General features: G+C 46.5%; 1 protein-coding gene across 1 annotated transcript in view; it reads right to left on the reverse strand.

Annotated features, from left to right (window-relative positions):
- Positions 1-242: 242 nt before the first annotated feature.
- The window catches only part of SF3A1 (splicing factor 3a subunit 1), a 429,521-nt gene continuing 403,156 nt past the window's right edge, over positions 243-26,607 (reverse strand). Inside the window, exon 16 of the mRNA XM_069619306.1 lies at positions 243-947. Within this exon, the coding sequence (XP_069475407.1) occupies positions 846-947 (102 nt within the window). The 3' untranslated portion in view covers positions 243-845. The remainder of the gene's footprint in view (positions 948-26,607) is intronic.

Consider the following 26,607-nt stretch of genomic DNA (forward strand, 5'->3'; position numbering starts at 1 on the left):
GTTCACAATAATAGGTTTGCCTCACAAAATCCACCACAGAGTTGATTTTGGAAATCAGTCTCAACATTATTGACCAACTGAAATGATGCAGGTTTGTAGGCGGAGCAAAGAGGAATGTCTTGGTGGGCATAGGACAGGCAAAAGGAAAAAGTACCGGCCTTATTCTTTAGCAGTTAAACACGCGTGCACCGGACTTTGCAATCATTTTCGGCATGGAAAGGAATGAGTCATTGCAAAAAGCGTCCTACAAGGCACAGTCTTTATTAAATTAAAAACACATTCTACCCAATCCGAAACGCATTTGCAGCTGCAAACCTCCCTGATCACCTCTTCAAAAGGGAGTATGTTATTAAAAGATGAGAACATACATACATACCTGCAACCCTAGCAAAATAGATTGTACTGGATTAAACCAGTATATTGGATTCTATTGCAGATCAGGAAGTAATACAACATGTATAAAGGTCTAAACAAAATCAAAGGAACAAAAAGCAGTCACGATTCACTAGAAGACTGCTACTGATCTGTAATCTGGTTTACTTCCATAGTATTATGGACAATTAGCAACTGAGATGGAAAAGCATGCACATGACTGCAGTCTTCATAAGAATCTTTCAAGTCATGCACAGGCCAGTCAATGAAATCGATCTGCACTATTGGAATGGAGAAAGAATGTCAGGATGCAAGCTACAGGTACGATTATAATCGTCCATATTTCAACCAGAGTGGGAAACGGATGGCTTTAATGTTGACAAACAACGACGTAAATCTGGTTCATGTCTTAAACTGGGTGGGTTTGTCCAAGTCCAACTCTGGAACTTCAAAGAGCAGTCAGAATAGGAGTTCTACTTCTTCCTGCCTCCTCTCTCCTTCAGGGCCAGGTGAATGACAGAGCCGTTCACCATGTTGTAGAAAGCCAAAGAATTTGAATCCTTAATGAAAATACCCTGAAAAACAAAAGGAGAAGGTGTTGGGCACAAAAGAACACACACATTGTGGTACAGTCAAGCTTCAAACAAGCACAAAAGTAGTGGAGTACTAAGCAAATGGCATCATGCTAATGAGAATCCCAATGTGGGAGGATTTCTTAGCACATTTTGGCAGTAACCTCGCCATAAACATTTGCCACCCTCAACATAGGATTACCCCTGCTTTTCCGGTTCCCTCCAACCCAGTCCTTTTTTCACTGTAGAGTGGACGCTACAGTCTCGTCTACGACTAGAAGAGGCTGCTAGAGTTGTTAGTTTAAAGACATATTTTGGATTTGTTCCATTTTGCCAATGGCATCTTAAATGATACTCTCATTTGCCTCCTTCATAAACTGTCTTTCTGCACACTTGTATTATTCAGTACCTCCATACTAAGTAAATACTCTAGTGCGCATATGCAACCCACATTTCATGAGTGTTCGGCCAAAAGTCTGGAGCAGCGGCTCATTGCCCCAGCCCCCGGATGATTTTGCCAATTCTAAAATCCCTCACTGATTGTTCGGTAGATGTTCAGGACCACTACTAGTGTGGGGCTCTCGGAAGCCAACCTGTGTGGACCTGCAAAGGTTTAACACAAATGTCTAACCAAACTTACTTGGTAAAGAGGTTGAAAAGGCATAGACTAAGAAAATCAGGAATTGGGTGTAAAGAACAGTTGACATATGTGTATACATGGGTTTGTCAAGCAACAGACAAATATTTAACACAGATGCATTTAATAGAATGCTAGAGGTAAAAACCAAATATGAATACAATCACAATTAGGTTTCCAATTTTATCACCCACCAGACTTTATAATTAATTCAGTTAAAGGAAAACTGTTACAATGATCTAAAGAGAGGGACGCAAGTTATCTCAGGCTCCACAAAATTGTAAGGCCACACCAGCACAAGGTTACTAAACTTAATGAGTTCAGCCATAACCTAGGAGCAAGTGTTCAACCATTCCAGTGAAGAACCCAAGTTCTGGGTACGTTGGGGGTAGTTTTAGCAAGATGCAAAGTTCTCCCATGGAGAAAAACAGAGGTCTAGTCAATTGTGGTTGATAGTGAAACCATTTGTCATATCAGAAATATAGGTTTCCTGTGTATGGAGGGGGCAAACACCAAGCATGGATGCCCAGTGATCCATGACAGGATTCCTATATCTAGGTTGCACGACCAAAGGTAAGGCACAGCGAGCTGCAGGACAGGACTTTATTCCCAACATTAATAAATAGGAAAAGGGAGACATATACAGGTATGCTCACAAGTCCCTCAAACTCAGATCAGGAAGAGCAATTACCCTAGGCAAGTCTTGGCCAAGGGTCTGCAAACTTTGTCCCTCCGTATGTTTTGAACTACAACTCCTTCCAGTGCCAGCCAATACCGTCAATGGTGGGTACTAGAGTTAAAGTCAAAACTATCTTTAGGGTCAAAGGTTGCAGACACCTGGTCAAGGCCATTGGGGATGTCTGCGCTCACCATAGGTTGGTGGTTTTGGGAGTCCAGATATCGTGGCTGGAGGAGCATCTTTTGACAAGTAGATCAGCTGGGTAGTGGTTAGGCAGTTACGATCTCTGCCACAGACCTAATAGTAAAAAGATCACCATGCTGGACGCAGACTGAATATGAAATGGAACAGAGGACGACCAGGATTCCACCAATGACGTAACAGATAAAGTAAAACCCCCACTGTCCTCCCCCAAAGGGTTGACCGACACGAAACCAAATGTCTGAAGGACTCTGCCTCCAGCAAATTCCTCTTCACGGTAGAGGGAATCAGAGCTAAGGGGCCCGAGGACCAGACACGAGGGTGCACTTCAAATCTCAACAAAAGGTAGCATAAGATCCAAGCAACAGAGGGGGTCCCCAATTTGGATGAGGCAAGCAAATTAGAGGCCCACAACTCTTCCAACCTTGAACACCGACGTTCTCGGTGATGGACTCGGAAATGGTTAGGTCCACTAGTTCAAGGGTGAGGCGACATGGAAGGTCTCCCCAGCTGATGAATGAGCACAGCTTTGCCTTGTGCTAGATGGCTCGGGCAATAGTAGCCCCAGCAGCAGTCTTCCACCATCCCCTCTGAAGCCTCTGAAGCCTCTATTGCTTCACATCCTTAGCTCCACTAGTTAATTTAAGGAATGGTTCCAGATTCTCTAGTGCAGGATTGCCAGTTGACCCATCGGAGACCTGCAACACTCTGGACAAACCATCACAGACAAGCAGCTCAGGTACAGCCTTGACTTCACACGAGGTTTGCAGTCCTTTCCCAAACCGGTTGAACAATCCGCCCGCACCACCTCCCTTAGAAAGACTACTTCAAAGGTTTGGGTCAGGGCTTGCAAAGAAAACAAACATAAATGGAGAAAAAAAAAAAAAGAAGAGTGCACAGCTGTTAGGACAGTTTTTCTAAAGTCCAACTAAGGGCCTCATAAAACTATATCCGCGGCAGTACAAAAACTCCACTCTTGGTATAAGGCTGTACCACCTGAAGACATTTTGTAGCGTAGACAGAGGAGCCAGGCTTATTTTAGGAGGGAGAGAGGGTTGTATATAGGTACAAAGAAATGGTAGCATACATATGGTCCAAAAGAAACACAAATACACTATGCATTGTAAAAATAAGGAACAAGTTACTTACCTGTAACTATTGTTTTCCAGCATGGGTCTGGCATGGATTCACATGCTCACTTTTGCTTACAAACTGTATTTCTAAACCAATCTCTGAACTCTGGGTCATACTGCCCCCAGCCAATGATTGCCGTCTCCCCAAGCCCCTCCTTTGGCAGCCACCTTCAGATTTGGTAAGCACGTAAAGTGGCAGTATGACCAAGAAGAGCCGCTGAGAGGATGGCGGGAGGGTTCGCATGCAAATCCAGGCCAGACCCATGCCTGACAACAATAGTTACAGAGAAGTAACTTGTTCCTTCTCCAGCATGGGGCCTGGCATGGATTGACATGCTCATGAATAAAGAATACATAGCAGTACAACATTACACAACCACCGGAGTTGGCAAGGCTCAACAGGAGCAATTACTCTTAACTCTGGAACAGGCTTACCTTCAAGAGAACAGGTTGGTAGCACTGCTTGGCCGACCCTGCACTCCTCTAAAATCCCTGTCGACGCAGTACAATCTTGTGACGGTGTACGTAGACCTCCATGTAGCAGCCCTGCACATGTCCAGCAGAACCACATCAGACAGGAACGAAGTCGTCGCAGCAATCGCTCTGGTGGAATGGGCACTCAGACGGCCAGGCAGTGGTCAGTTTGCCAACCAATGAATGATACAGCTGGAGAGCCACCTCGAGATGGAAGCCTTGGACAAGGCCTTCCCATGATTCACAGGACCAAAGTTAACGAACAGTTGAGACCTCCTTCCGAAACTTATGTGTGTGTGCCACATAGAACTTCAGAGCACGAGCCACATCCAGCGAGTGTAAAGTCCTTTCAGCTGGCGACGAAGGTTTTCGGAAAGAACACAGCCAACACAAAAGGCTTGAGGTGGAATTCCGACAGAACCTTTGGCATGAAGGAGGGGTGCGTCCACAGCACCACCCTCGTGTCATGAAACGTCAGATAAGGCTGTCTGCAGGATAGTGCCTAGATTTCACCCGCCCTCCTGGCAGAGGTGATGACCAAGAAGAAAGCAGTTTTCCATGAGAGTAACTTACGAGGGGCCTGATGCATAGTGTCAAAGGGACGCCCTCCCCATGAGCCTCGTCTGCACCACGTTGCGTTCCCACGCCGGGGGAAGGAGCCTTCATCGGCAGAAAAGATTGAAACAGTCATTTGAGGAACTCCTTGACGAGACAGTGGGTTCAAAGAGAAGCTTGTCCTGGAGACCTGGTGTAGCGGGAGATAGCCGCCAGATGCACCTTGATAGAGCCGTGCACCAACCCTGCTTTGGTCAAGGACAAGTAAGGAAGAATCTGCGGGGCCGTGACCCCCAGAGGGCTTCTGATCTGCGACCGGCACCACATAGCGAAACGCTCCACTTGTGCCCGTAGCACTTAAGAGTCGACAACGCTCTGGCATTGGCAAGGACCTCCCTGCAGTCCGCTGGCAACTTGTATCCTCCGAACTCTAGGGCTACAGGAGCCAAGCCCTTGGATTCACTGATCCTGGATTGTGATGCAGGATTGCAGCACCTCCTTTGGTAAGCAGAACTGCGACCACTGGCAGCTTGACCGGAGGCGACGAGGACATGCTGAGAAGGTCCGGGTACCAAATCTGCATCAGCCACGCCGGGTCAACAAGTATCATCCTGCATCGGCACTGTGAGTTGATGACTCACATCAGGAGCGACAGCAGAGGGAACGCGTATAGCCCACGGGAAGGAGAACACTCCCGGAACCCTCCTCACCCCCATGCTCCTCGGCTGTTGGAACCTGCAGGCAAATTTCTGGCATTTGGAGTTCGCCGCCGTCATATAGATGATTTGGGGTCTTCCACACTTGAGAAAGATACGGTACACCCGATCCTGCCAGACCTCCCACTCATGGCAGGAGCGCAATGGTGTTCTTGACGGCCCAGTGCCACAAGTTCTGCCCCCCTCTGGAGAGCGCTGGGGATCGGGTGCCCCCCTTGCTTACTGATGTAGAACATTGTGGTGGTGTTGTCCGTGAAGATCCTCACCAGTATGCCCTGCAGGAACGGAAGGAATGACTTGAGAGCCCAGAACACTGCCCGCAGCTCCAGGATATTAATGTGGAGATCCAATTGTTCCAGCAGCTACAGGCCTCTGGCGTGCAGACGTCTGGTGTGGGCTCCCCAGCCCTCCAGGAAAGCATCCATGGTGACAGTCGGCTGGTATTGGGGGGGTTCTGAAACCCTGTGCGACGTTGGAGTGGACGCCCCACCACCTTATCGCCTGACGGAATGCCTCGTCGAGAAGGATCTTGTCTGCGATGCTTCCGGACACTTGTATCCAGCGAGCGTCCAGGAACTCCTGAAGAGGTTGCATTTGTAACCTGCAGAGCCAGATAAGGTAGCTGCACATTGACATGCCGAGCAGCAACTTGATGGTCCGCACCATGGCGGTCTTCAATGACAACAGCCGTTGTACCCTCCCCAGAATGGCCGCTACCCTCTCCCCCGAGGGTGATGCCAGGCAGGAGCCCGTGTTGAGGCTGGCTCCCAGGAACAGTGCATTCTGTGATGGAATCAAGCAGGACTTCGGATAATTCAAAGAGAACCGAGATCCGTCAGCAGGTGGACAGTCCTTCCCGTGTGTCCGACAGCTTCTTCCTTTGACTTGGCGTGGATGAGCCAGTTGTCTAGGTACAGGTACACTGGTATCCCATGTAGACATAGATGGGCCGCCACTGGTGTCAGGCACTTGGAAAACACCCTGGGCGCCGACTTCAGGCCGAAAGGGACGGCCTTGAATTGGTAGAGTCTTCCCTTGCACCATGCAGCGCAAGTGTTACGCTCACCTGGCTCCCACAGGGGTGTCGGTGGGACCCGGACTGCTGCGGGCTCCACCCACATGATGCGTAGTGCAGCGATGACTGACTAGATCTGCCCTCCTAATCTTGTCTGCTTTGCCCGTAGAAATATTCTCCTACAAGTGGAGAGATAGATTTAGCCACTTGTGGATTCAAATGATAGCACCCCCACAGTCCTCCCCACTAATCACCTCTGAAGCGCCCTCTCAGCAATCTCACCTTATATTCTTGAAGGATGAGCTCTCCATCCTGCGAAGCATGCAGGGGCGCGTTGATGACCAGTTACTTCACTGGCCTGAAGATATTGGAAGAGTTGTAGACGAATCATGACTCCAAAAAGGTCCTGGCGAAGAGCCGCAAGTATATAGTTCGTAAGAGTTCAAAATGTCTGGAATTCACTCCTGTCCAATTCCTCTTTTATCTTGCAGCTTTGACCCAATAAGATTGACAGTTGAAAGCACTCTGGTAAAAGTCTGTGTTACCCAAAACTGTCCGGTAAATAATGCCAAGGGTTAAACTTGCTGCTTTCTCCTTATCTTACAGATGCGGCATTAGAAGATGTGGCGTGCTGAAGAATTATACCTCCGGCGGTAAATCCAGGTAAGCATATGGTGGCTAAAGAGACTGTCTCTGTCTGTTCTCTCTGCTCACCTTGTTGTCTCTTGTCCCCCTTAGGTGCCGGGATTCGGCGATGTTAAGATGGAGACATCGCCGGATCGAAGAGATGTTGCGTGGAACGGCGAGTATGGTGCGGCGCTGCTGCTGGCGATGCGACACGTTTAAAACAAAGTCTTTCCTCTGGTTTGAAGATGCGATGAATCCGGAATCAGGTAAGAAATCAGCTAATACTCTTGTTCCAACCTTTGCTTCTTTCCTCCTTTCTAGGTGCTCCAGGTTCGAGGCAGGCGTGGCAGAAGGCTGGATGCTGCTGCTGGCACGGTGAGCGTTACACTGCTGGATGCAGAATAACACGAAGCGTGTGCTGCTCTTCGGGCACGGTTTAAATAGCCTCCAAAGTAGTCCCAGGTAGGTATTTCTCCCGACCACACCGGAGTAACAAAATAGTCCCTAAGGTAAAGTAGTCCCTTCCAGGCCTCACATGAGCTTGGATCTTCTTGCAGCATGGTCTGCATCAGGTAAGTGTGCACCTATGAGCCTGGCGCCTATTGCGCCAGGACGGATGTCCCATATGAGCCTGGTGCCATAGGCACCAGGACTGAACCCAGACAGCCCCTACCAGGGGTTGCTGGGTTTTCTCAAGGCGACACGATGCCTGCTCCCGGGGCTATGCATCAAGATAGCAAGAACTTCCGGTGCTTCCTGTGGATGGGGACGTGGAAGTATGCATCCTCCAGATCCAGCAACGTGAAGAAGTCTCCTTCCTCCAGTTGGTCGAGCAACTGCTGCAACGTGACCATCCTGAATGTTTGGGACTTGAGGTATTTGTTGAGACGCTGCATGTCTAGAATGGGTCTCCAGCCTTCTTTACTAAGAAGTATATGGAGTAGACGCCGGAGCCGTCTTGGAACTAGCTCGATCGCCCCCCCCCCCCGGCCCTTTCGTAGCATGGCCCGTACCTCCTGCAGGAGCTGAGGGATGTCCTGTTCCTGCTGGGCCACCGGAGCGATCCGCAGATAACTTTGCTGAAACTCTAGGGTATGTCCGTGGACGAGACCACCCAGCACCCATTTGTCAGTGGAGATCTTCTTCCACTCGCCAACGAAACTCGCCAGCCGGCCGCCCACCTGGGTGCATGGGTGGGGATCAGATGCCCTGGCCGGTTCAGTCCTGCTTCGGCACCTGCGTCCCGCCTTGGGAGTAATGATGGCACTGGTCACCTCCACCAAAAGCCTTGGAACGGCCTCTGTTGGCCTGCTGGGTCTTGGACCGGGAGGGTTGATGGTACAACGAGGAAACTCCAACTAAACCATTTGTCGATCTGCTGGACTTTCCGCCTGAGGCACGAAAGGAAGGGTGGTGCAGCTGAAGAGCCCAGGGCACCAGCCGTCTCCGTATCAGTTTTGATGGCCTGCAAAGACTCCTGTCTTCCCAAAGAGGTTGTCCCCCATCGAAGGGCATGTCCAGTACTCTCGTCAGGACCTCCTGGCGGAAACTGATGGCCTTCAGCCAGCCTCGACGACTGAGACAGACACCGTTCCCCCCCCCCCCACCCATCTGTCGGAAACCTGTGTCAGCGATGTCCAGGGCCACCGTAATGGCATGGTCTGACCCCACCTCCCCTTCCTGGAGGATGGCCATCGCCTCTACTCGTTTGTCGTCAGGCAGAAAGTCCAGAGGCTTTGAGGGGCGCCGAAATTCACCGACAACGGATCCCCGTTTGTCAGCCGATGTAGAGAAAGAGCACAAGTCCTCGGGTTGACACAAATAGGACTTTTTCTCAAAAAAGCGTGAAAAACGTAGAATAGCTCATGGATCAAATCTCGAGGACTCCCAACACTTGAACATGCAGTAAAAATCTGAAGACGGCTGCCAGAGGAGGGGCCTACGGAGGGGACAGTCATTGGCTGGGGGCAGTATGACCCAGAGTTCAGTGATTGGTTTAGAGGAGAAATACAGTTTTAAGTAAAAGTGAAACTGTTTTCTTTTTTTACAGAGGATTCCCGGTCTGACCATGGGGAATATTCATGAGCAAGTGAATCCATGCCAGACCCCATGCTGCAGAATGCTTTATTTTATATACAAGTAGGTCAAGATAAATCTTGGGAAAGTTGAGTACTATTTTATGAATCAAACAATTATAAAAACCAACACAATACCTATGGTATATAAACCCAAATATAACCTTAAGAATAGCACTATGCAGTTCAAGGTGAGTCAAACCTAAAGCAACACATCCAGAATGGCATTCTGCTATTCTTGGGGAGTAAAACCAAAGTAGTTAGACTTTTGGAATACAGTATGTAATACAAGGGGGGCAGACTCGAATGATAATATCCTACAGTGTGGTTCAGTTACAAGAATAACCGAGTTATACCACACTGTTACAAGTATGCACCTTGCAACATACGTTATCTTTTTTTCAGTTAGGAATACATACTGTTACACCACTACTTTTTAGTAGTTCAAAGCTAGTAAAATAACTTACTTTTCAGAGGAGCTACTCCAGGACAAGTAAGAACAGAGTACACTATTTGAGATGTGCCCTAAAGCGATTCAAGGTAAGCGCAACCCAATGTTACACTTTTAGAAGAGCAGCAACTATTCAAGGTAAGTAACCCTATTGGTATATAAACCTCCATTTCTAAAACAGCAATAGATAGTTTACCAATGATACTTTCAGAAATGTGAAATACAATTCTAAGTGAAGTAAGAACTCTAGTACTCTATACTTTCTTTTTAGAGGGGCAGTATGCTTCCTGCCCCTGCCAGACACCCTGGAACCAGAGCGAACAAAGGGACCAAACCTGGTTTGGCGCGCAGAGTAAATCTCAAGAAGGACCTTTCCACAATGAAATGGTGCAAAAAAAGACCGGGGCCATTTTGACAAAAATGGCATCCATGGGTGCGTTACTGCAGCTGCGAACGCAGCCCGCGGTAAATGCACACCACGGTAGTTAAAAGTAAACCACTGCCATCAGCCATTCATTGAGGAAAGGGTAACAAAAATGTTACACGAGAAGCTAGACAAAGGGGATACTAAGCAACCCCTCCAACACCCTGCTGGGTCTAGAAAGTTACAATGTACGTAAAGTCAATTTCACTTCACTGCTCTTGTAAACAGTTCATCCAAGAGAAGGTATTTAAACTTTGGGGAAATCTGAAAGACTTCCTTGTGTCACTGCACTGAAAGTGCTTTGTGACACAATGTAAAAGATGATGCTATGGAGTTTGTCAGACTCCACAACCAAATGAAACAGAGTTCAAATCACATTATAAAAACATGAGAGTGGGAAAAAAGTGTCTCATTCTCTCCAGATTAAAAATTAAAAGTTCTAAAATCCAGCAAAGTTGCTGGGGGTCTCTAAGGTAGAAAAGAATTGGCACATTTCTGAGAATTCGCCTTAACAGCTGCAATACCCCAATACCTTGGGGACCATGAGCCAGGGTGCGGTGCACAGTTTTCGGAATCGAGCTGAAACTTTAGTGGTATCCTGCATGACCTGCACAGACATGAATTGAGTCTGAAAAGTCCCCTCAGTGCGGGAACTTGCAAGTGACGAGAATCTAAGGAACGATATTCAGTCTTCTTCTGGCTCCTGAAAAGGGCACCAAACACACAGTGCCACATTCAGCCACAAAGAAACTCTTGCCTGGAGCCTTCTCCGTTGATCCCTGCTGCAAAATCCCTTCCAAGGTCCTGTCTTCCGTCTTCATGACAAAGGAATCCATCGGCCAGGTTTTTAGCTGCAGATCCTGAAGTCTTCCTGCTGCAACTATTCTTCTGTGCAGAGGTACTGTGTTGGCTGGGGTATTTACTTACCTTAAGCCTGTGTGATTTCTGTAAAGCATTTTGGGTGTTCTGTGATTGGGAGTCCTCTCATCCAGTTCACCCAGGCACATTGCTGGAATCCTCCAAGGGTGTCTTCTCAATGTCCCTGGACGCTAACTGAAAGTTAGGGAGAATGTTCATTTATGTGCCAATTCCCTTTAACCTTAGAGACCCCCAGCTCTTTTGCTGGACTCAGGGCATTTTAAATTTTACTCCTGAGTGAGTGGGACTTTTCCCCCCACTCCCTCCTGTGTTTTCCTGACTATGATTTTGTGTTTCTTACTGTTTAATGGAGTCTTGTAAATTCCATAAGCATCTGTTTTTTCCATGGCGAGACAGCACCTTTTCTGCAGAGCCAATGTTTAAATAGATTTTCTTGGGTGAACTACTGTTCCCAAGAATACTAAAATGACTTTCGTCTTACCTTTTCCTTTGTGGGTCCAGCACACACCACCCTATATGGAGTGCTGGGGGTGGGGGGGGTTACAAAGTAACTCCTTAGCCCACTTCTCATGTAAAATTCTTTTACAGTAACTAACTTGAATGGCTGACGGCAGTGGTTTCTTTTTTACTACCTTTAGCCGGATTTCTTTTTCGAGGAGGAGCTCGATTGCCAGCTGGCAATGGAGGCGGAGGGTGATGTCGATTGCGTCCTGTCCACCTTGGGACCCCGTTTCTGCAGCAGACCTGGTGAACTCAGACTTGCAGTTCTTGGCATTGTCTTGGCCCCCACGCATGAGGCGCCCTCAAAGTACTTAGAAGACCGCTCATCCGACTGTCCAGTCCTGGGTGAGGCATGACCCTGCTCGGAGCACGGGGCAGAGGCCTTAGCGTTAAGCCACGCCGCCAGTCTGCTGTGCCTGTCCCTCGTCTTTTTGGATAACCCAAGGCATATCTCGCACTCCACCTCCTTATGGTCTGGGTGCAAGCAGTAGAGGCATTGCAGGTGTTTGTCTTCAACAAACACATTCCGTATCCTGCACTTGGTGCAGGGTTGGAAAGGGGACCTTCCCTCCTCCTCCGTCATGGTCGGAGTCCGCGAAGTAGGGCGAGTGGCCTTCTGGAATTTTTTATGGTTTTTGCATTTGAGGGGCGCTGAAATTCACCGACAACGGATCCCAGCTGTCGGCAAAAAGAGAAAAGAGCACACAGGCTCTTTTGGAACAAAAATATAACCTTTTTACATCAAAAACACGAAGCAGCTCGCAGAGCAAACTCCAGGACTCCCAACATTGAAGCGTGCAGTAAAAATCTGAAGATGGCTGCGAGAGAAGGGGCTTAGGGAGAGAGCGGTCATTGGATGGGGGCAGTATGACCCAGAGGACAGTGATTGGTTTAAAGGAGAAATACAGTTGGTAAGGGAAAGTGAAACTCATTTTTCTTTTACCGAGGATTCCCAGCATGACGACGGGAATATTCTGAGCATGTGAATCCATGCCAGACCCCATGCTGGAGAACAATCAGTTACTTTAATATATATTCAGATCAGTGCAACACATACTAAGGTAAGCAATAACTTTCTACACTAATTTAGCATTCCACCATACAGACCAAGGTCAGCTACACATACAGGAAACTTTTTAAGAATGGCACACAGCTATTCAAGGCAGGTAAAACCCAAGGCAGACTTATTTTAGACCGGCTAAACAGCAGGTCAGGGGAAACAAAACCCAGTTGCTATACTTTTACATTTATATCCTTAAAAAAAAAAAAAAGTAAAGTGAAGCCAACAGCATTACTTTTGGGAAAGCGGCACAACCAAGTCACATGTAAGTAAAATAACCTTATATATACCATCAGAATGGCGAAACACATTCAAGGTAAGCAAGAACCTTTTTAACTGCTCAATCTCAGAGTGACAGTTACCAACCAACTCTTACACAAGTAAGTAACTTTCAAACACTTGTTATACTTTTGAAGACAGAATCCTTTTCTTACCCAGCTGTAGGCAGGGTGAGATAGGGTTCAATTGCAGGCAAAGTCAGAGTTCTTGAGTACATTTCTTTAAACAAGTACTTCACTTTAGAGGTTATTAAGGTCCAGGGACTTCAGAGAAGACACCTTAGGAGGATTTCATTAGTGGGCCTGGGTGAACTGGACGAGAGGACAGAAATCACCCCAAAGATACACAGAAATCACACAGGCTTCAGGTAATTAAATACCCCAACCAACAAAGTATCTCAGCGCAGAAGAAGTGTTTGCAGAAGGGGAGATTTCAGGTTTTGCCGCCAACAACCTGGTCTATGAATTCCTTGTCATGAAGACTCGATAGGACACTGGAAAGGATTCTGCAGCAGGGAACAACTGGGGAAGGGTCCAAGCAAGAGTTTCTTCATGGCTCTATGGTTCTGGCACCCTTTCCAGGAGCCAGGAGAAGACTGAATATCGCCGGTCGGATTCTCGTCACTTACAAGGTCTAGCACTCTGATGAGAGGACTTCATACCCGATTCACGTCTCTGGAGAGCCAGCAGGATTCCACCAAAGTTTCAGCTCGATTGAGAATTCGGAAGACCGCACAATAGCTCGAAGTCCCAGGGTACTGGGGTATTGCAGCCCAGCAAGGTAACAGCGCGTCATGGGATGGCTCAAAATACAGGTCTTCTTCAGACTAGTGGCTCTCACCAGCCTTTGGGTAAGAGCCATCGCGTTCGGGACCCCCAGGTCGATTGGAAGGGTTGCAGCAGGCTCCGGTTACACAGCAGGCTGCAGGCTCTCGGGTCGCTGGCAAGAGCTACGGGCGTTGTTTCTTCATCTTCCTCTTGTTTCTGCTCCAGTGTTCGACTTGTCAGCAGGTTCTGAGTTTTTATAAGGAACTACAGCAAAATTTCTACATTCTCTCCCTGCATTTCCCCGCCCCCCCCCCCCACACTGGGAGTTTGTTCCTTTCAGGCAAGGTGAAAGACTAAGGGCTGTTTTGGACTCCATCGCTTCCTGCCTTCTCTGACACTCTGGAACCTGGGACAAATCAGCCACTGAGTTCCTTCCCACTTAGAATGGAAGGGGACCTCAGAAACAGCAAGCACACAAGAAATGGTGAAAAAAGAAGGAGCCCATCATTTCAGAAAAATGGTGGCCCTTCTTTGCATTACTGAGGCTGAACGAACAGCCTGCGAGTAATGGAGACTAAAAAGTAATTAAGGTAGTTACACTGCCATCAACCATTCAAAGAAACTTGTAATTATAATAAAATGTTACCAGGTAAGTAAGACCCAGCTTTCATGCACACATTCTCACAAGCCTATTCGAGTGCTTCCCCCAGCTCCCTTGAGAAACAAACACTTTCACCCAGGACCTGTTCCCTCGGTTCGCAAGAAGCATGTGGACAAATCCTTACTGGAAAGCACATAGCCTGTATTGCAGGTGGCAACTCCCCTGGCGTACATACCCACGCTTGAACAGAGGCGCTGTCTTGGTAACGTGATGCGCGGGAAGCAAACACTAACCTCACCGATGCGATCACGTGACACGGTGTCTCAAATATTGTCACGCCCACAACCATGTTCAATGGCATCGGACCTGCACGTATCAAAGGAAGGCACCCCCTCACGTTACGCACGCCACGGGCTCACGTGATACGAGAATCACCGCCTCGGCATAAATCAGCTGTGAATCCGCTGGACCACGCTCAGCTGCGTTTATACAGCGTTTGGCTTCTCCTACTCTTATGGTTCTTCTGGTGATTACGACTACGATTTCTGGACTTCTTTTGCTGCATCCCTTGTACCACGCATTTTTGTTTATATTTGGCTAGCTAGAACTCGGACTGAATAACGGACTGCTTCAGATTTCCCTTGGTTACTTCAGTTACTCGGATTGTGCTCACAGAATCTTCTCTGGATGACAGACCATCACGCTGAACTTTGTTCAGATTTCACCAGGTGCTTCCAGTGCTTTCGTTCCACCAGCTTGGCTCACTGAGGGAACAGGTATCTACTGATACTACCCCAGAATTCCTCCTATCCCCGCCCATCATCTTGCTCTGGTAGGTGCTTAAGTGTCCTGCTACATAATCGCCCATACTCTGTTCTGTACTCACCGAACCTGCCACATTCCTTTTCAGCAGCCACCCAGAGGATCTGGCGTTCGTGTTCCTGTCACCTGTGGCCCCAATCCTCAAGCAGTGAGTAAATTGGTATTTCGCTGCTAGTGGCTTGGGGATGGAGGTATTCATACTCCTCGCGATCCAGGATTCCTGACACCAGCACTACAGATAAGGTGGGGTGTGCTGGGTCACTTACATAAAATGTAAAGAGGATGAAAATCCCTCTTTACTATTGGGGAACTGTAGTCCACCCTAGTATATGAAAGAAATTAGCAGGCGAGCCCAACGGGGCACCCCAGGCTAAGCTCAAGAGTTGTAGAAAACTACAACTTCAACCTTACACTATGGAGAGATTTAAAAAGGTCATCCATAACAAGATTAAGACTAGGTGAGGGGGGATAAAAAGATTCCCCTTCAGCTAGGGATAAGGTAAAATAGTTACCTAGTCAAAGCAAAAAGTTCTGTGGGTCAGGAAGATGCATCATTGATATGAAATTCTTACCAAACAAACACACCTATGGGAATCTAATTAATTCTGTGTGTTTGGGACAATCTATAAATAAACATGAGGACACATCCATATGACATTTAAAGCATAAGGGGTCATAAATAATGGACACAATGATATGTTTCCAATTTATGTGGAAGTTAGATTTGTGGAACGCTATATACTAGCTCCTAGTTCCCTCGTGTTAACTCCAGGTCAATGGTTAATGCTGGATACCTAGGATCCGCTTTTAGCTCCTCCTTATCCAATCTTAATTTCGATACCTGCAAGGCCTAAATAAATAACTGCATTTTAATTCATTCTGCCTAACTTTTACCAACAGTGCTTTGTGTGTGCTTAACTTAACCCTTCACCAATATCGGACCTCCTAATTCTATGCCTTGCTACTCAGTCACACAACCCAGATAAGAGTTTTGCTAGACTCTTTTTTATACCGGTTCACCGAAATAGGATGGCCTCTCAGAAACGTCCACAGGTCTTAACAAGGACTTTAAAGCAGAACAAAGAACCACGTAAAGAAAACTTGAATGGAATTTGACCATGAATTCCACATTGAAAGTGCAAGATACAGACCCAAAGGTCATCCTGGAAAATAACAGCAACACCGTCGCAGGGAAGAGGTAGAGTTCACATGGACTACTCATCAGGAATAATATTAACTAAAAGAGCAGAGTCAGAGGTAGATCAAGGAAATGATTGAAAAAAACAGTACTTGTGCAATCTTAAATAAGACTGAATTAAAATGCAGGAAAAAGGATGGAAGGGGAGTTGCAAGGCTGGAAAAGAAAATATATCCAAAGACTTCAATGGCTACCATGCTCGATGAATGCTGCTACTAAGAGCTGTAAATAGCTGTTATTGACCGACCAATTAAATGATATTCAATGCATCTACCTCAGAAGGTTGAAGAGTTAGCCCTTCCAGGATTAATAATTGTGCAGTGCCGGCTTTCCAGATTCCTGAGGCAAGCGCTTAACTTGCAGAGTTACCCTTCCAGCTTAAGTGGAGTATTGCTGGCAAACACTATGTTCCTAACAAAAGAACCTTTAGATATTATTTTCAAGAAAAATGCCAAGATCAATCAAAATGAAATGGTGAAAACAGCCCAATTGAAAAATTAAACAAAACAGTGGGCCTCATTACGAGGTAGGTGGTAAGGGATTACCGGCACCAGTAAGGACACCGGTGCCGGTAATCCCTTACCACCCTATTCTGAGGTCCCTTAGCGGGTCTTTTCCTTAACGCCTGGCTGACCAGGTGTTAAGGATGGGACCCGTTAAGGGACTTCAGAGCTAATAACGGTACCGCAAATTGCGGTACCGTTATTTGCTCCATTCCCATTGAGCCCTATGGGGGCTCGAATGGGGAATGGCTCCCGGAATGGGGACTTACCGGGTCCTCCAAGGTTGGAATGACCCAGTAAATCCCTATTTCGGGAACCCGGACCCGGATTGCAGTAAGGGGGTAGCCATGGTGCTAATTCCTACCTCATAATGAGGCCCATGGTCTACAAATTACAATGGAAATGCTGAAGCCAAATATCACAAAATATTGTCCATGTATGCCTAAATTTCTTCACTTGTCCAAAATAAAAAGCACAATACCCAATGATCCTGCAAGACAGATGAAAAACAGAAAACACTAGTTAATGGGCTTCACAGGTTTATTGACATGGGCTTCAAACTCTGCTTTGAAAAGAACATTTAGTGGCATGTGCCTCACTGGATCATATTCGGGGGCCGGGGAGACTGGTTTGGCAAACAAATTTACAAACGCTACAAATGTAATTTTTCTGGCATGTAGGCACGAAATCAGGAAAGAGGAACACCATGAATGTACAGATCTGCTACTACCAAGTTTCAGAAAAAAAAGCAAAATACATGAGAATCTAACATTCAATAATCTGACACAATTTTTACTAGGTTGTGTTCAAGACAAGCTTAGAAGAACGAAAAGATTTACAAACAAAAGTGTTAAGAGGGATTTCCGAAATCAACCTTTGGGGTGTATTTTGTGAGACCAATGCATTATGGTGAACAGGAAAGACCCTGAAGTCTAGCTAAGCACAATAAAGGTAGGTATGCAAGGCTTTCATTCAGGATGGGTATGAGAGTGGTCTAGGGCTACAAAGAAACGCAAACCGCGCACTCCAATAATTCCAGTTAGACAGAGAAGTACACCAACAATACAAAGTATCTCTCTATCCTTAAGAAGAACAAGTTACTTACCAACTGTAACGTTCTTTCGATTGGATGTTCCTGCCACGTATTCCTCATTTTAGATATATCCTTACCTTCAGCTTGCTGCTTCTGAAAAAAAATAATTTCTCTCCACCAGAGGCCAAGCCTCTTGAGGCCGCGGCATTGATGTCCCTCGGCGGCATCCGACGAGCACCGACGTCATCCACTGTATAAGAGCCTCGAGCGCGCCCGTTGGCTTCAGTTCTGTTTTTTCGTATGTTGTAGCCCATGGATTTTAATTAATTAATGGCGTGCCTCTTTTGACCCAAGCCTTAAAAGAATGTAGAGTGTAATTCACGTAAACTGCACTGTGGGGTTGGTTTGGAGGGTCGATGAGGAATACCTGGGAGGAATATCCAATCGAAAGAACGTTACAGTTGTAAGTAACTTGTTCTTCGAATGGATTGTGTCCTCTCACGTATTCCTCATCTTAGATAGACTCCCAAAGCAGTTTTGTCTCGGAGGTGGGAGTACAGAATTTTTCTAATCGAGTCCAGAGTGGAGTACAGATTTAGCAAATAGACTTCCTTGAGAAGAAGTCGAGTCCAGAGCATAATGTTTTATAAAGGCCTGCATGGATGACCATGTGGCTGCTGCACAAATATCTTGTACAGGGACACCCCTTTTTAGTGCTGTTGAAGTTGCCATGCCCCTGGTTGAATGAGCTCTCAGTCCATCCGGTGGTTCTTTTCCAGTCAATCTATAGCATTCTGTTATGGCCAAAATTATCCATCTAGATAATGTTTGTTTAGTTACCGCAAGTCCTAGTTTATGGCCAGTGTACCCCACAAAAATGTGATTACACTGACACACTTTCGCTATTCTTAAAATGTAGAAAGTAAGAGCTCTTCTGGGGTCTAGTCTTTGTAGCTGCTCCTCTTCCTTGCTTGCATGAGGAGAAAGGTAGAAAGTAGGTAAAAGTATTTTCTGTGACATGAAAATCCAAAACAATTTTTGGCAAAACAAGATCGTTCAACTAAGAACTACTTTATCCTTATAAAAGATAGTGTGAGGAGGACCGCTAGAAAGCGCCTGCAACTCACTTACCCTGCGGGTTGATGTCAATGCTACAAGAAGTATAGTTTTAAAAGTAAGGAGCCTTAACGGACAAGAGTGGAAAGGCTCAAATGGAATGCATGTGAGGAATATCAGAACCAAGTTCAAATGCCCACACTGGAACCTGAAAAGGTATTGGTGGAAATACGTTATTGAAACCTTTCAAGAATTGAATTATTAAAAAGGTATCTTGAAGTACGATTCTTCCTCTGAAGAGCGCTTAAAAATGAATAGCGCTGCTAAGTATTCCTTTATCGTACCAACCTGGAGCCCCAGATTAGCTAAATGTAATAGGAAAGATAAAATTGTGGGGATATTACATTGAAATGGGTCACATTCTTTTCCCTGCACCAGTTACTGAACTTGTTCCAACGACACCGGTAAAGAGATTTGGTTGCTGGCCTCCTGGCCGAAAGCAAAATTTCCATCACGTCATCTGGGAGGATCCCAAGTCTTCTATCTCAACCTCTCACAAGCCAAGCTTGAAGGCTGAGTGTGTTGACCTCCGGATGGAGAACATGACCTTCCTCTTGCGAGAGAAGATCCTCTCTTCTTGGAAGACGTATTGGAGGGCAGATGGACATATCCAGAAGGTCCCAGTACCACGTTCTCCTGGCCCAATCTGCGGCAATTAGGATCATGGTTTTCCTGAACTTTCTCAACCTCCTGATTACTTGAGAGATCACAGGGACTGGAAGGAATACATGGAGGAGTGGAAACTCCCAGTCCACCAAACACGCGTCCCCTAGAGCTCCCCTCGGGGGAAATTCCCTTGAGCAGTACAGCTCGCACTTCCGGTTGATACCGGTCGCAAACAGATCTACTTGAGGAGTTCCCCAAAGGTCGATGATCTCTTGAATGACTTCCTGAGGTATCTCCCACTCGTGGGAGACTGCTCTGCCTGCTCAGAGCGTCCGCTGCTGTGTTTTGTTCTCCGGCTAGATGAATTGCTGATAGATCCCTTTTTGAATTGCCCAGAAACAGTTGCATCGCTTCTCTGCACAGTGGTAGTGACCCCACTCCTCTTGTTGAGGTAGTACATGGCCACTGTGTTCTCCGTCATTATCAGGACATTCTTTCCCCGTACAGAGGGCAGGAAGGTCTTCAGCGCTAGTCTGATTGCCCTCAACTCCAAAAGGTTGATGTGTAGTTTGGACTCCGATGGAGACCAGTGACCGCTTATTGTCAGATCGTTGGTATGGGCTCCTCACCCCATGAGTGAGGCGTCCGTTACTACTGTTATCTCCAGCCATGGTTGCCAAAAAGATTCCCCTCTGAGGATATGATGCCTGCAAGCCCACCACTTTGGCCGGAACCTGCAACAGATCTGACATTTCCCCTGAGAATTGGGACCATTGAGTTCTGAGAGCCCATTGAAGGGATCTCATTCTCAAACTGGCTTCTGGTATAAGAAAAATGCAGGATGCCATCAGGCTGAGCAACCTGAGAAAAATCGAAGGCTGGTAGATACTGGGCATTTTGGAATTTTGTTACCATCTGCAGAATGTGGTAAGCTCTCTATTCAGGAGGCGAGGTTTTGCCCGAGCAAGTATCCAGGACTGCTCCAATAAACTGTGATGGTATCATGTTTGACTTCTTAAAATTCAGAGAAAACCCTAGTTTATGAAGGAAGTGACAAGTCTTGGACAGATGATCCTGGGTTTGTTCTGGAGAACGTGTCCTGATCATTCAATCGTCCAGATAGGGGTAGACGTGAATCCCCCCTCTCCTGAGACTCGCTGCCACCACCTCCATCAACTTGGTGAAAACTCTTGGGGCGGAGGTCAGCCCAAATGGCAGAACTCGAAACTGATAGAGAGAATTGCCAATCGCGAACATCAGGTACTTTCTGTGCTTGAGATGGATTGGCACATGAAAGTAAGCATCCAGAAGGTCCAATGATGGAGTTGGAGAGCCTGAAGGATCTCAGAAAGTGTGACCATCTTGAACTTGTCCTTCCTTAGGAACTTGTTCAAGTTTCTCAAGTCCAAGATGGGTCTCAGTCCTCCGTCCTTCTTTGGGATGAGGAAATATGGGGAATACCAACCCTTGTTCCTATCCGCTAGAAGTACATGTTCTATTGCACCTTTCTGTAGCAGGGTTAAGACTTCCTGCAACAGGAGCGGATCCGGATGTTTGGCAGAGTTGTATCCCGGGGGGTGATTCTGAGGTTTCTTTAGAAAAGGAAGGCAGTAACCTTGGGATACTGTTCCTAGTGCCCAAGCATCTGAAGTAATGCCCCGCCATTCTTCTAGATGCTGTGAGATCCTGCTTCCCACTGGGGTCTTGTGGGTCAAAACCTCAGTGGTTTTGCGGCGGCGGCTGAAGGGACAGATGCCACTGCTGGGGCAGATCTAGCACCTTTTCCTCGCCCCCGAGGAAATCTTCTTTGGCCTCTTTGACTGGCCTGTTCTCTTACTTTTCCAACTGAGGAATAATAACGAAAAGGACGACCCCTCCAGGAAGATGAGCCCCTGTAGGGGCGTTGCTGAGGTGGTTTTATAGCGGCACTGAGATTTAGCCGTCGCTTTGGAGGTCTGCAGCTTCTCCAAACTTTCATCCGCCTTGCTGCCAAACGACCTCGAGCCATCAAAAGGCATATTAAGAAGTCTGGATTGCACATCCGGTGCGAAACCAGACTTTCTTAGCCACGCAAATCTACGTAGCACCGTCCTAGTTGCCATGGACCAGCTGACACTGTCAGCTGTGTCCAAACCTGATTGAAGGCATTCTCCCGAAGCCTCCTTTCCATCCCTTATTATGGCTAGAAAGCCATCATGCTCTTCACCTTCTGGGATGTGTTCAGCTGCCGCTGACATGCAGTCCCACAGGGTATATGAACCTTGCCAAGGTACAGGTTACATTAGTAGACTTCAAAGCCATACACCCCGATGTAAAATCTTCCTAGACCATGCATCCACCTTTTTACATCCCTATCTGGAGGGATTGAAGGGTATGCAGCATTTCTTGTGGAAGTGGCTGCCTGTACTACCAGACTTTCTGGAGTTGGGTGTTTGCTCAGGTATTTTGGATCAGAATTGCAGGGTCTATATTTAGACACACATTTTTTATTTACTGCCGGGATGGCTTCAGGGTGTTCCCAAGCAGAATTAACCCTTCTTTGCAAGGCAATGTGAAATGGGAGAATTGGTTCTTGCTGAGGTGTTCCCAATTGAATTTCAGTCATGTCATCATCCTGACAGATTGGTGAATTTCTACCCCACCCCATAAATTCTGTAACTCTATTCATGAGTTTACTGTAACCCGCATCAGCTTGCTCTGATGGGTCTGGCTTATCAAATTCGTATTCTGGGGAAGTGTCCAGACCACTTGCTGTTTGCAGACATTCTTGTAAATCTTGAATTTTTGACTGAGGATTAATTAATTCCTCTGGAACAGATCTTGTGCCAAATTTAACACCAGCAGAGGTGACTTCTTCGTCTTCTGATGATTCTCCCTCAGATAGATGACATGGTCCTAAAAAACTCATGTCTAATCTCAGGTTGAAAAACCTTTTCTGGTAATGTAGGTTTTTCCCTTATTAAAAGGCTTGGGCGTCGACGAAAACATCAATGGCGTCTATGCCGTTACCACAGCCTTCGGTGTCCTCCATGTAATCGTCGAGGGAGTTGTAATTGTCGAAGGAGCTTTTGAAGTCATCGATCGTGAACTCGACGTAACTTCCTTCGAAAGGGTTGTCGACTCGAGAACCTTCGAAGTCTTCGATGGCGTCAATGTTTACTTCGATGGCGTATGATGTTTCAACGCCATTTTGTTTTCCTCTACCTTCGATTTATGCACCGGAAGGTCTTTTTCACGAGGTGATCGGGACAAGTCCATAGATGACACCCTTGATGACTTTTTGTCAGCTTTCCTTGTTTTGGACCTTCCTCCGTCACGTTTTTCGTGAGTAGGGGCATGGTCTTCTTTAGCCTTTTTTTAGGGGGTCTGGGCCGCATTCTCAAAAATCTTTAGCATGGAAACTCGAAAGGCTGCCCATTTACTCGGGGAGTCATGCTTTGATGGGCATGCTATCACCTCCTCCGAAGATGTCGAGGAAGAAGAGGGAGATCAATGTCTTTTCTTTGTCTTCTTGGATGACGAAGACTTTCTCGATCTACTCCTCGACCTATGTTTTTTACGATAATTTTTTGAAGACTCGCTTTCCCTTTCGAAGTAGACTTCGATGAACCCTCCCCTATAGCTACTTTACCTCTGCGTTCTTTTAAGGCCTTATGGGTCATCGACTGGCACGAATCACAGTCTTCAATTCGGTGGTTGGAACCGAGGCACCAAAGACAATTCTTGTGTGGATCGGTCAAAGACATTTACTTTACACATTTCAGACATTTTTTAAATCACGTCTTCGGTGTGGAAGGGTTCGATGAAGACAACATTGCTATTTTTTTTTCTAAACTTAGAACTTTAAAGACAAAAACACAAAAGAAACAAAAAGTGCATAAAACCCGAACCCCCCCACCCCCCCCCCCCCCCCCCCCAAGTCCAATTCAAACATAACTGCAAGGTAACCAGACTTTCATCTCGTACCCTCTGTCTTTGAAGCAACGCGACAAGTGACCCGCATTATAGCTGGCTTGAGGCCGATGTCGCCCCGGATCGTGGGAACCCGCCACTGGGTGTATACCTGTTCAGAGACGATCGCGCCCCGGCCATCCGGGGGTGCCGTCCCGACACTAATGGACGTCCCATCCCCATGTCTGCTGGACCCCATACCAGCCTGCGAGAAACAAACAAGAGTCATTGTTCACCAAGGCAGTCAATTTGTCCATCAGAAACATATTCTTGAGTTTTTTGAACCATTCGTCTTTGGAAGGCGTTTCGGGCTCTTCCATTTCTGGGCCAGGACCACTCTGCCAGCTCTCAACATAGTTTCTACCATCCTTGGGTACCAGTACAGTTCCGCCTCCTCCGGAGGGAGGCCCAGCAGCATGGTCAGCGGATTGAGAGGAAGAGAGTCCTCCGTTACCTCCGCTATCCAATCCTTCACGGATTCCCAGTAGGACTGCACTTTCGGGCATAGCCACCACATGTGGCCTGCTATTTTACACAAAAAACTGAAGCGCGGTATGAAACGATCCGAAGCGAAGCTAACGGAAAAACAGAACTGAAGCCAACAGGCGTGCTTGAGGCTCTTATACAGTGGATGACGTTGGTGCTCGACGGATGCCGCTGAGGACAGATGCAGCGGCCTCGAGAGGAGCCCCATCTGGTGGAGAGAAGAAAAAAAATATCCAAAGCAGCAAGCTGAAGGTATGGATATATCTAAAATGAGGAATACGTGGGAGGACATAATCCATTCCAACTGTAGTTACTGTGGGATATATAAAATAATCCCTAAGGAGGACCCCAAGGGTCCCCAGCAACACTGCCTATAAGGAGCTGTGTGCTGCAATAGTAAAATAAATATGCCTTATAGAGTTATGGAGCAAAATAGGCTCCACAGTACAGGTAAGATACAAAGATCATAGTTCCAAAAGACAGAGCCCATAAAAATGAGTGGAAAAAGGTTGCATTCATTCAGGATTAAAGAAAAAGGCCCAGAAGTCCATCAAAAAGTGCTGGTGGTCTCACTAGGAGAGGGGATGAAGCATAACGATTTAAAATCTCACCAACACAATCTAATCGAGCAGTCTAGCTTTTGGGTTCCGTGGAAGTTAAAAAAGGAAGCAGGACTGACCATATTGTCAGTCCCTCCCCGGAGGCATTGCGACCACAGCGCAGACTGAAGAGCTGAACCTGTAGCTACTGACCGGAACGTGGCGGAAGGAGAGAGCGTCCCTACCTGCTTGGAAGAGGACCCAACACCAGAAGAGGCTAAGGATCCAGAAATGGAAGAGCGCTGAGAAGAGGGTCCAGCAGGTATGCGCAGCCAGGCACCCAGGAAGTGCTGGGGAGCTGCATACGGCAATGCGCAAACAGGAAACAAGACCGAAGAACCGTCGGGAGACATGAGGAGGCCCAAGACCGAGGTGAGAGACGATACAGAAGTTACAGGAGCAGCCCAGGGTCCTCAAGGGCACTTGGGAAGCCAATGTGAAAGGTTTTCGGACCCAGGAAGCCAATACAAAGGGGTCTTGGACCGAAGAAAGAGAAACCGATACACAGGTCTGGGACCCGAGAAGCCTATATAAGAAGGTCTGGGACCCAAGAAAGAGAAACACAGACAGGTGGGCTTTCCATGGATTAAAATCTAGACCCGAGAAAGCAAAAAGAAAGCCAACGAATAATATGGCCAAATGACAGGCAAAAATCTTGTGGCATGGCCATTTAAGAGTATATGGTACTCTTAAAGGCACTATGAAGATAAACACAGAGGTGTATGAGTAAGAAGTCTAAAACACAGTAGGAAAACATCCGGCATCACCAGGATATACTGGGCACACTATTTGTAACCACAAAATTACAAAAAGAACCAAAGATACAAAGTATACTAACCACACTTTAAGGTAATGTGTGCAGCTTTAAAAAAATACAGGAAATTCCCTAAGGGAGAGTCTCCCAGTACGAATAGTCTCATGGACTGATCATTTTCACCATAAAAATTAGCACAAAGCAAGGAAAGTAAAGAAGGCGGCTTTACTTGCCTCTAAGAAGTCAGGTCAGCAGTCAAAACAAAGCAAAGGGAGTCAAGTAGACTTATGTGGGAGGAAAGCAGCAAAAAGAAAATCTTTCCCAAATGAAAGTCACTTGGATGTTCCCGCCAAGCCAACATGGCACTCTAAGGAGTGCAAAGCCATAATATTACTCAAAAGTCTTGTTTTGTAGGTTTTCGGACACCCTGATGTAATCACATCTGGGTGTCCAAAAACCTACAAAACAAAACAAAAGACTTTTGAGTAATGGCCATGGCCAGTAGTGACCACGATGCAGTCAACGTGAGATGGGAGACAAAGTGTCTCGGAAAAGTGGAGAGGCACTGTGGCAACCTCAAAATAAACCCAGGGGGGGAAAAAAAATAAAATAATATGCCTTCGGTTAAACCTGAGAGGAACTGAAGACATAACAAAGGAACTAACTAACCTAAACATGCCAGAACCGAATTATGTGCCACTACTGGCAATATACCAATCAATAAATACAGGATTTAAGCATTGTTATCAAAAACCTAAGCATATGTATAGCCAGGAAGTAGTGGTGCAGATGAGGATCTTGCAAAGAGACATCAGGAGGTTGATGAAGGACAAATGCCAAAAATTGGAAAGACGATATTAACAAACGAAGGCAAAGATATCGTAATTGGCATATCTCGTTTAAAACTATACGGGACCAAGAGCAAGCAGAGAAAAATGTTAAACTCCATTTACCATCAGAATTCAAGAGAAACTTGGGCAATAATAAATGAAGGCACTGTCATAGAAAGCAACATTAAGTAACAGCATAAATGCAGAAATAATTTCAAAGAGGTTTTCGCAAGGCCAATTAAGGAAGAGATGGAAGACACTACAGTAATCTGGGACTTTAAGAAAGATGCAATTGTGGAGGCGATAAAATTAAGGAATTCAGGCGCAGCAGGACCAGATGGGGTGACTAACATCATGCTAAAGGAAAACAAGGAGGCCTGGGCACAGTTTATTGAAGTCCTGTTTCAGCAAATCTCGAAGGCAAGGACATTTTCGCCATGCTGTAAATTGGCAATAATGGTCCCCATTTTTAAGAAAGGTGACAGATTAAATCCAAACTATTGGCTAATTGTCTTGTCAGATGTAATCGTAAAGTTATTTGCTTCACTCCTACACAAAAAGTTATCCAAATGGGCAGACGAAGAAAACAATTGATGTAAGACACACTGGATTCACCAAGGGAGTGGGGGACAGATCTAAATCTTATGCTATTGAACATCATAAGCTTGAAACATTACAATTACACCAAACG

Source organism: Ambystoma mexicanum, chromosome 10, assembly GCF_040938575.1.
Source record: "Ambystoma mexicanum isolate Mex_15411 chromosome 10, UKY_AmexF1_1, whole genome shotgun sequence".
Classification (NCBI taxonomy): domain Eukaryota; kingdom Metazoa; phylum Chordata; class Amphibia; order Caudata; family Ambystomatidae; genus Ambystoma; species Ambystoma mexicanum.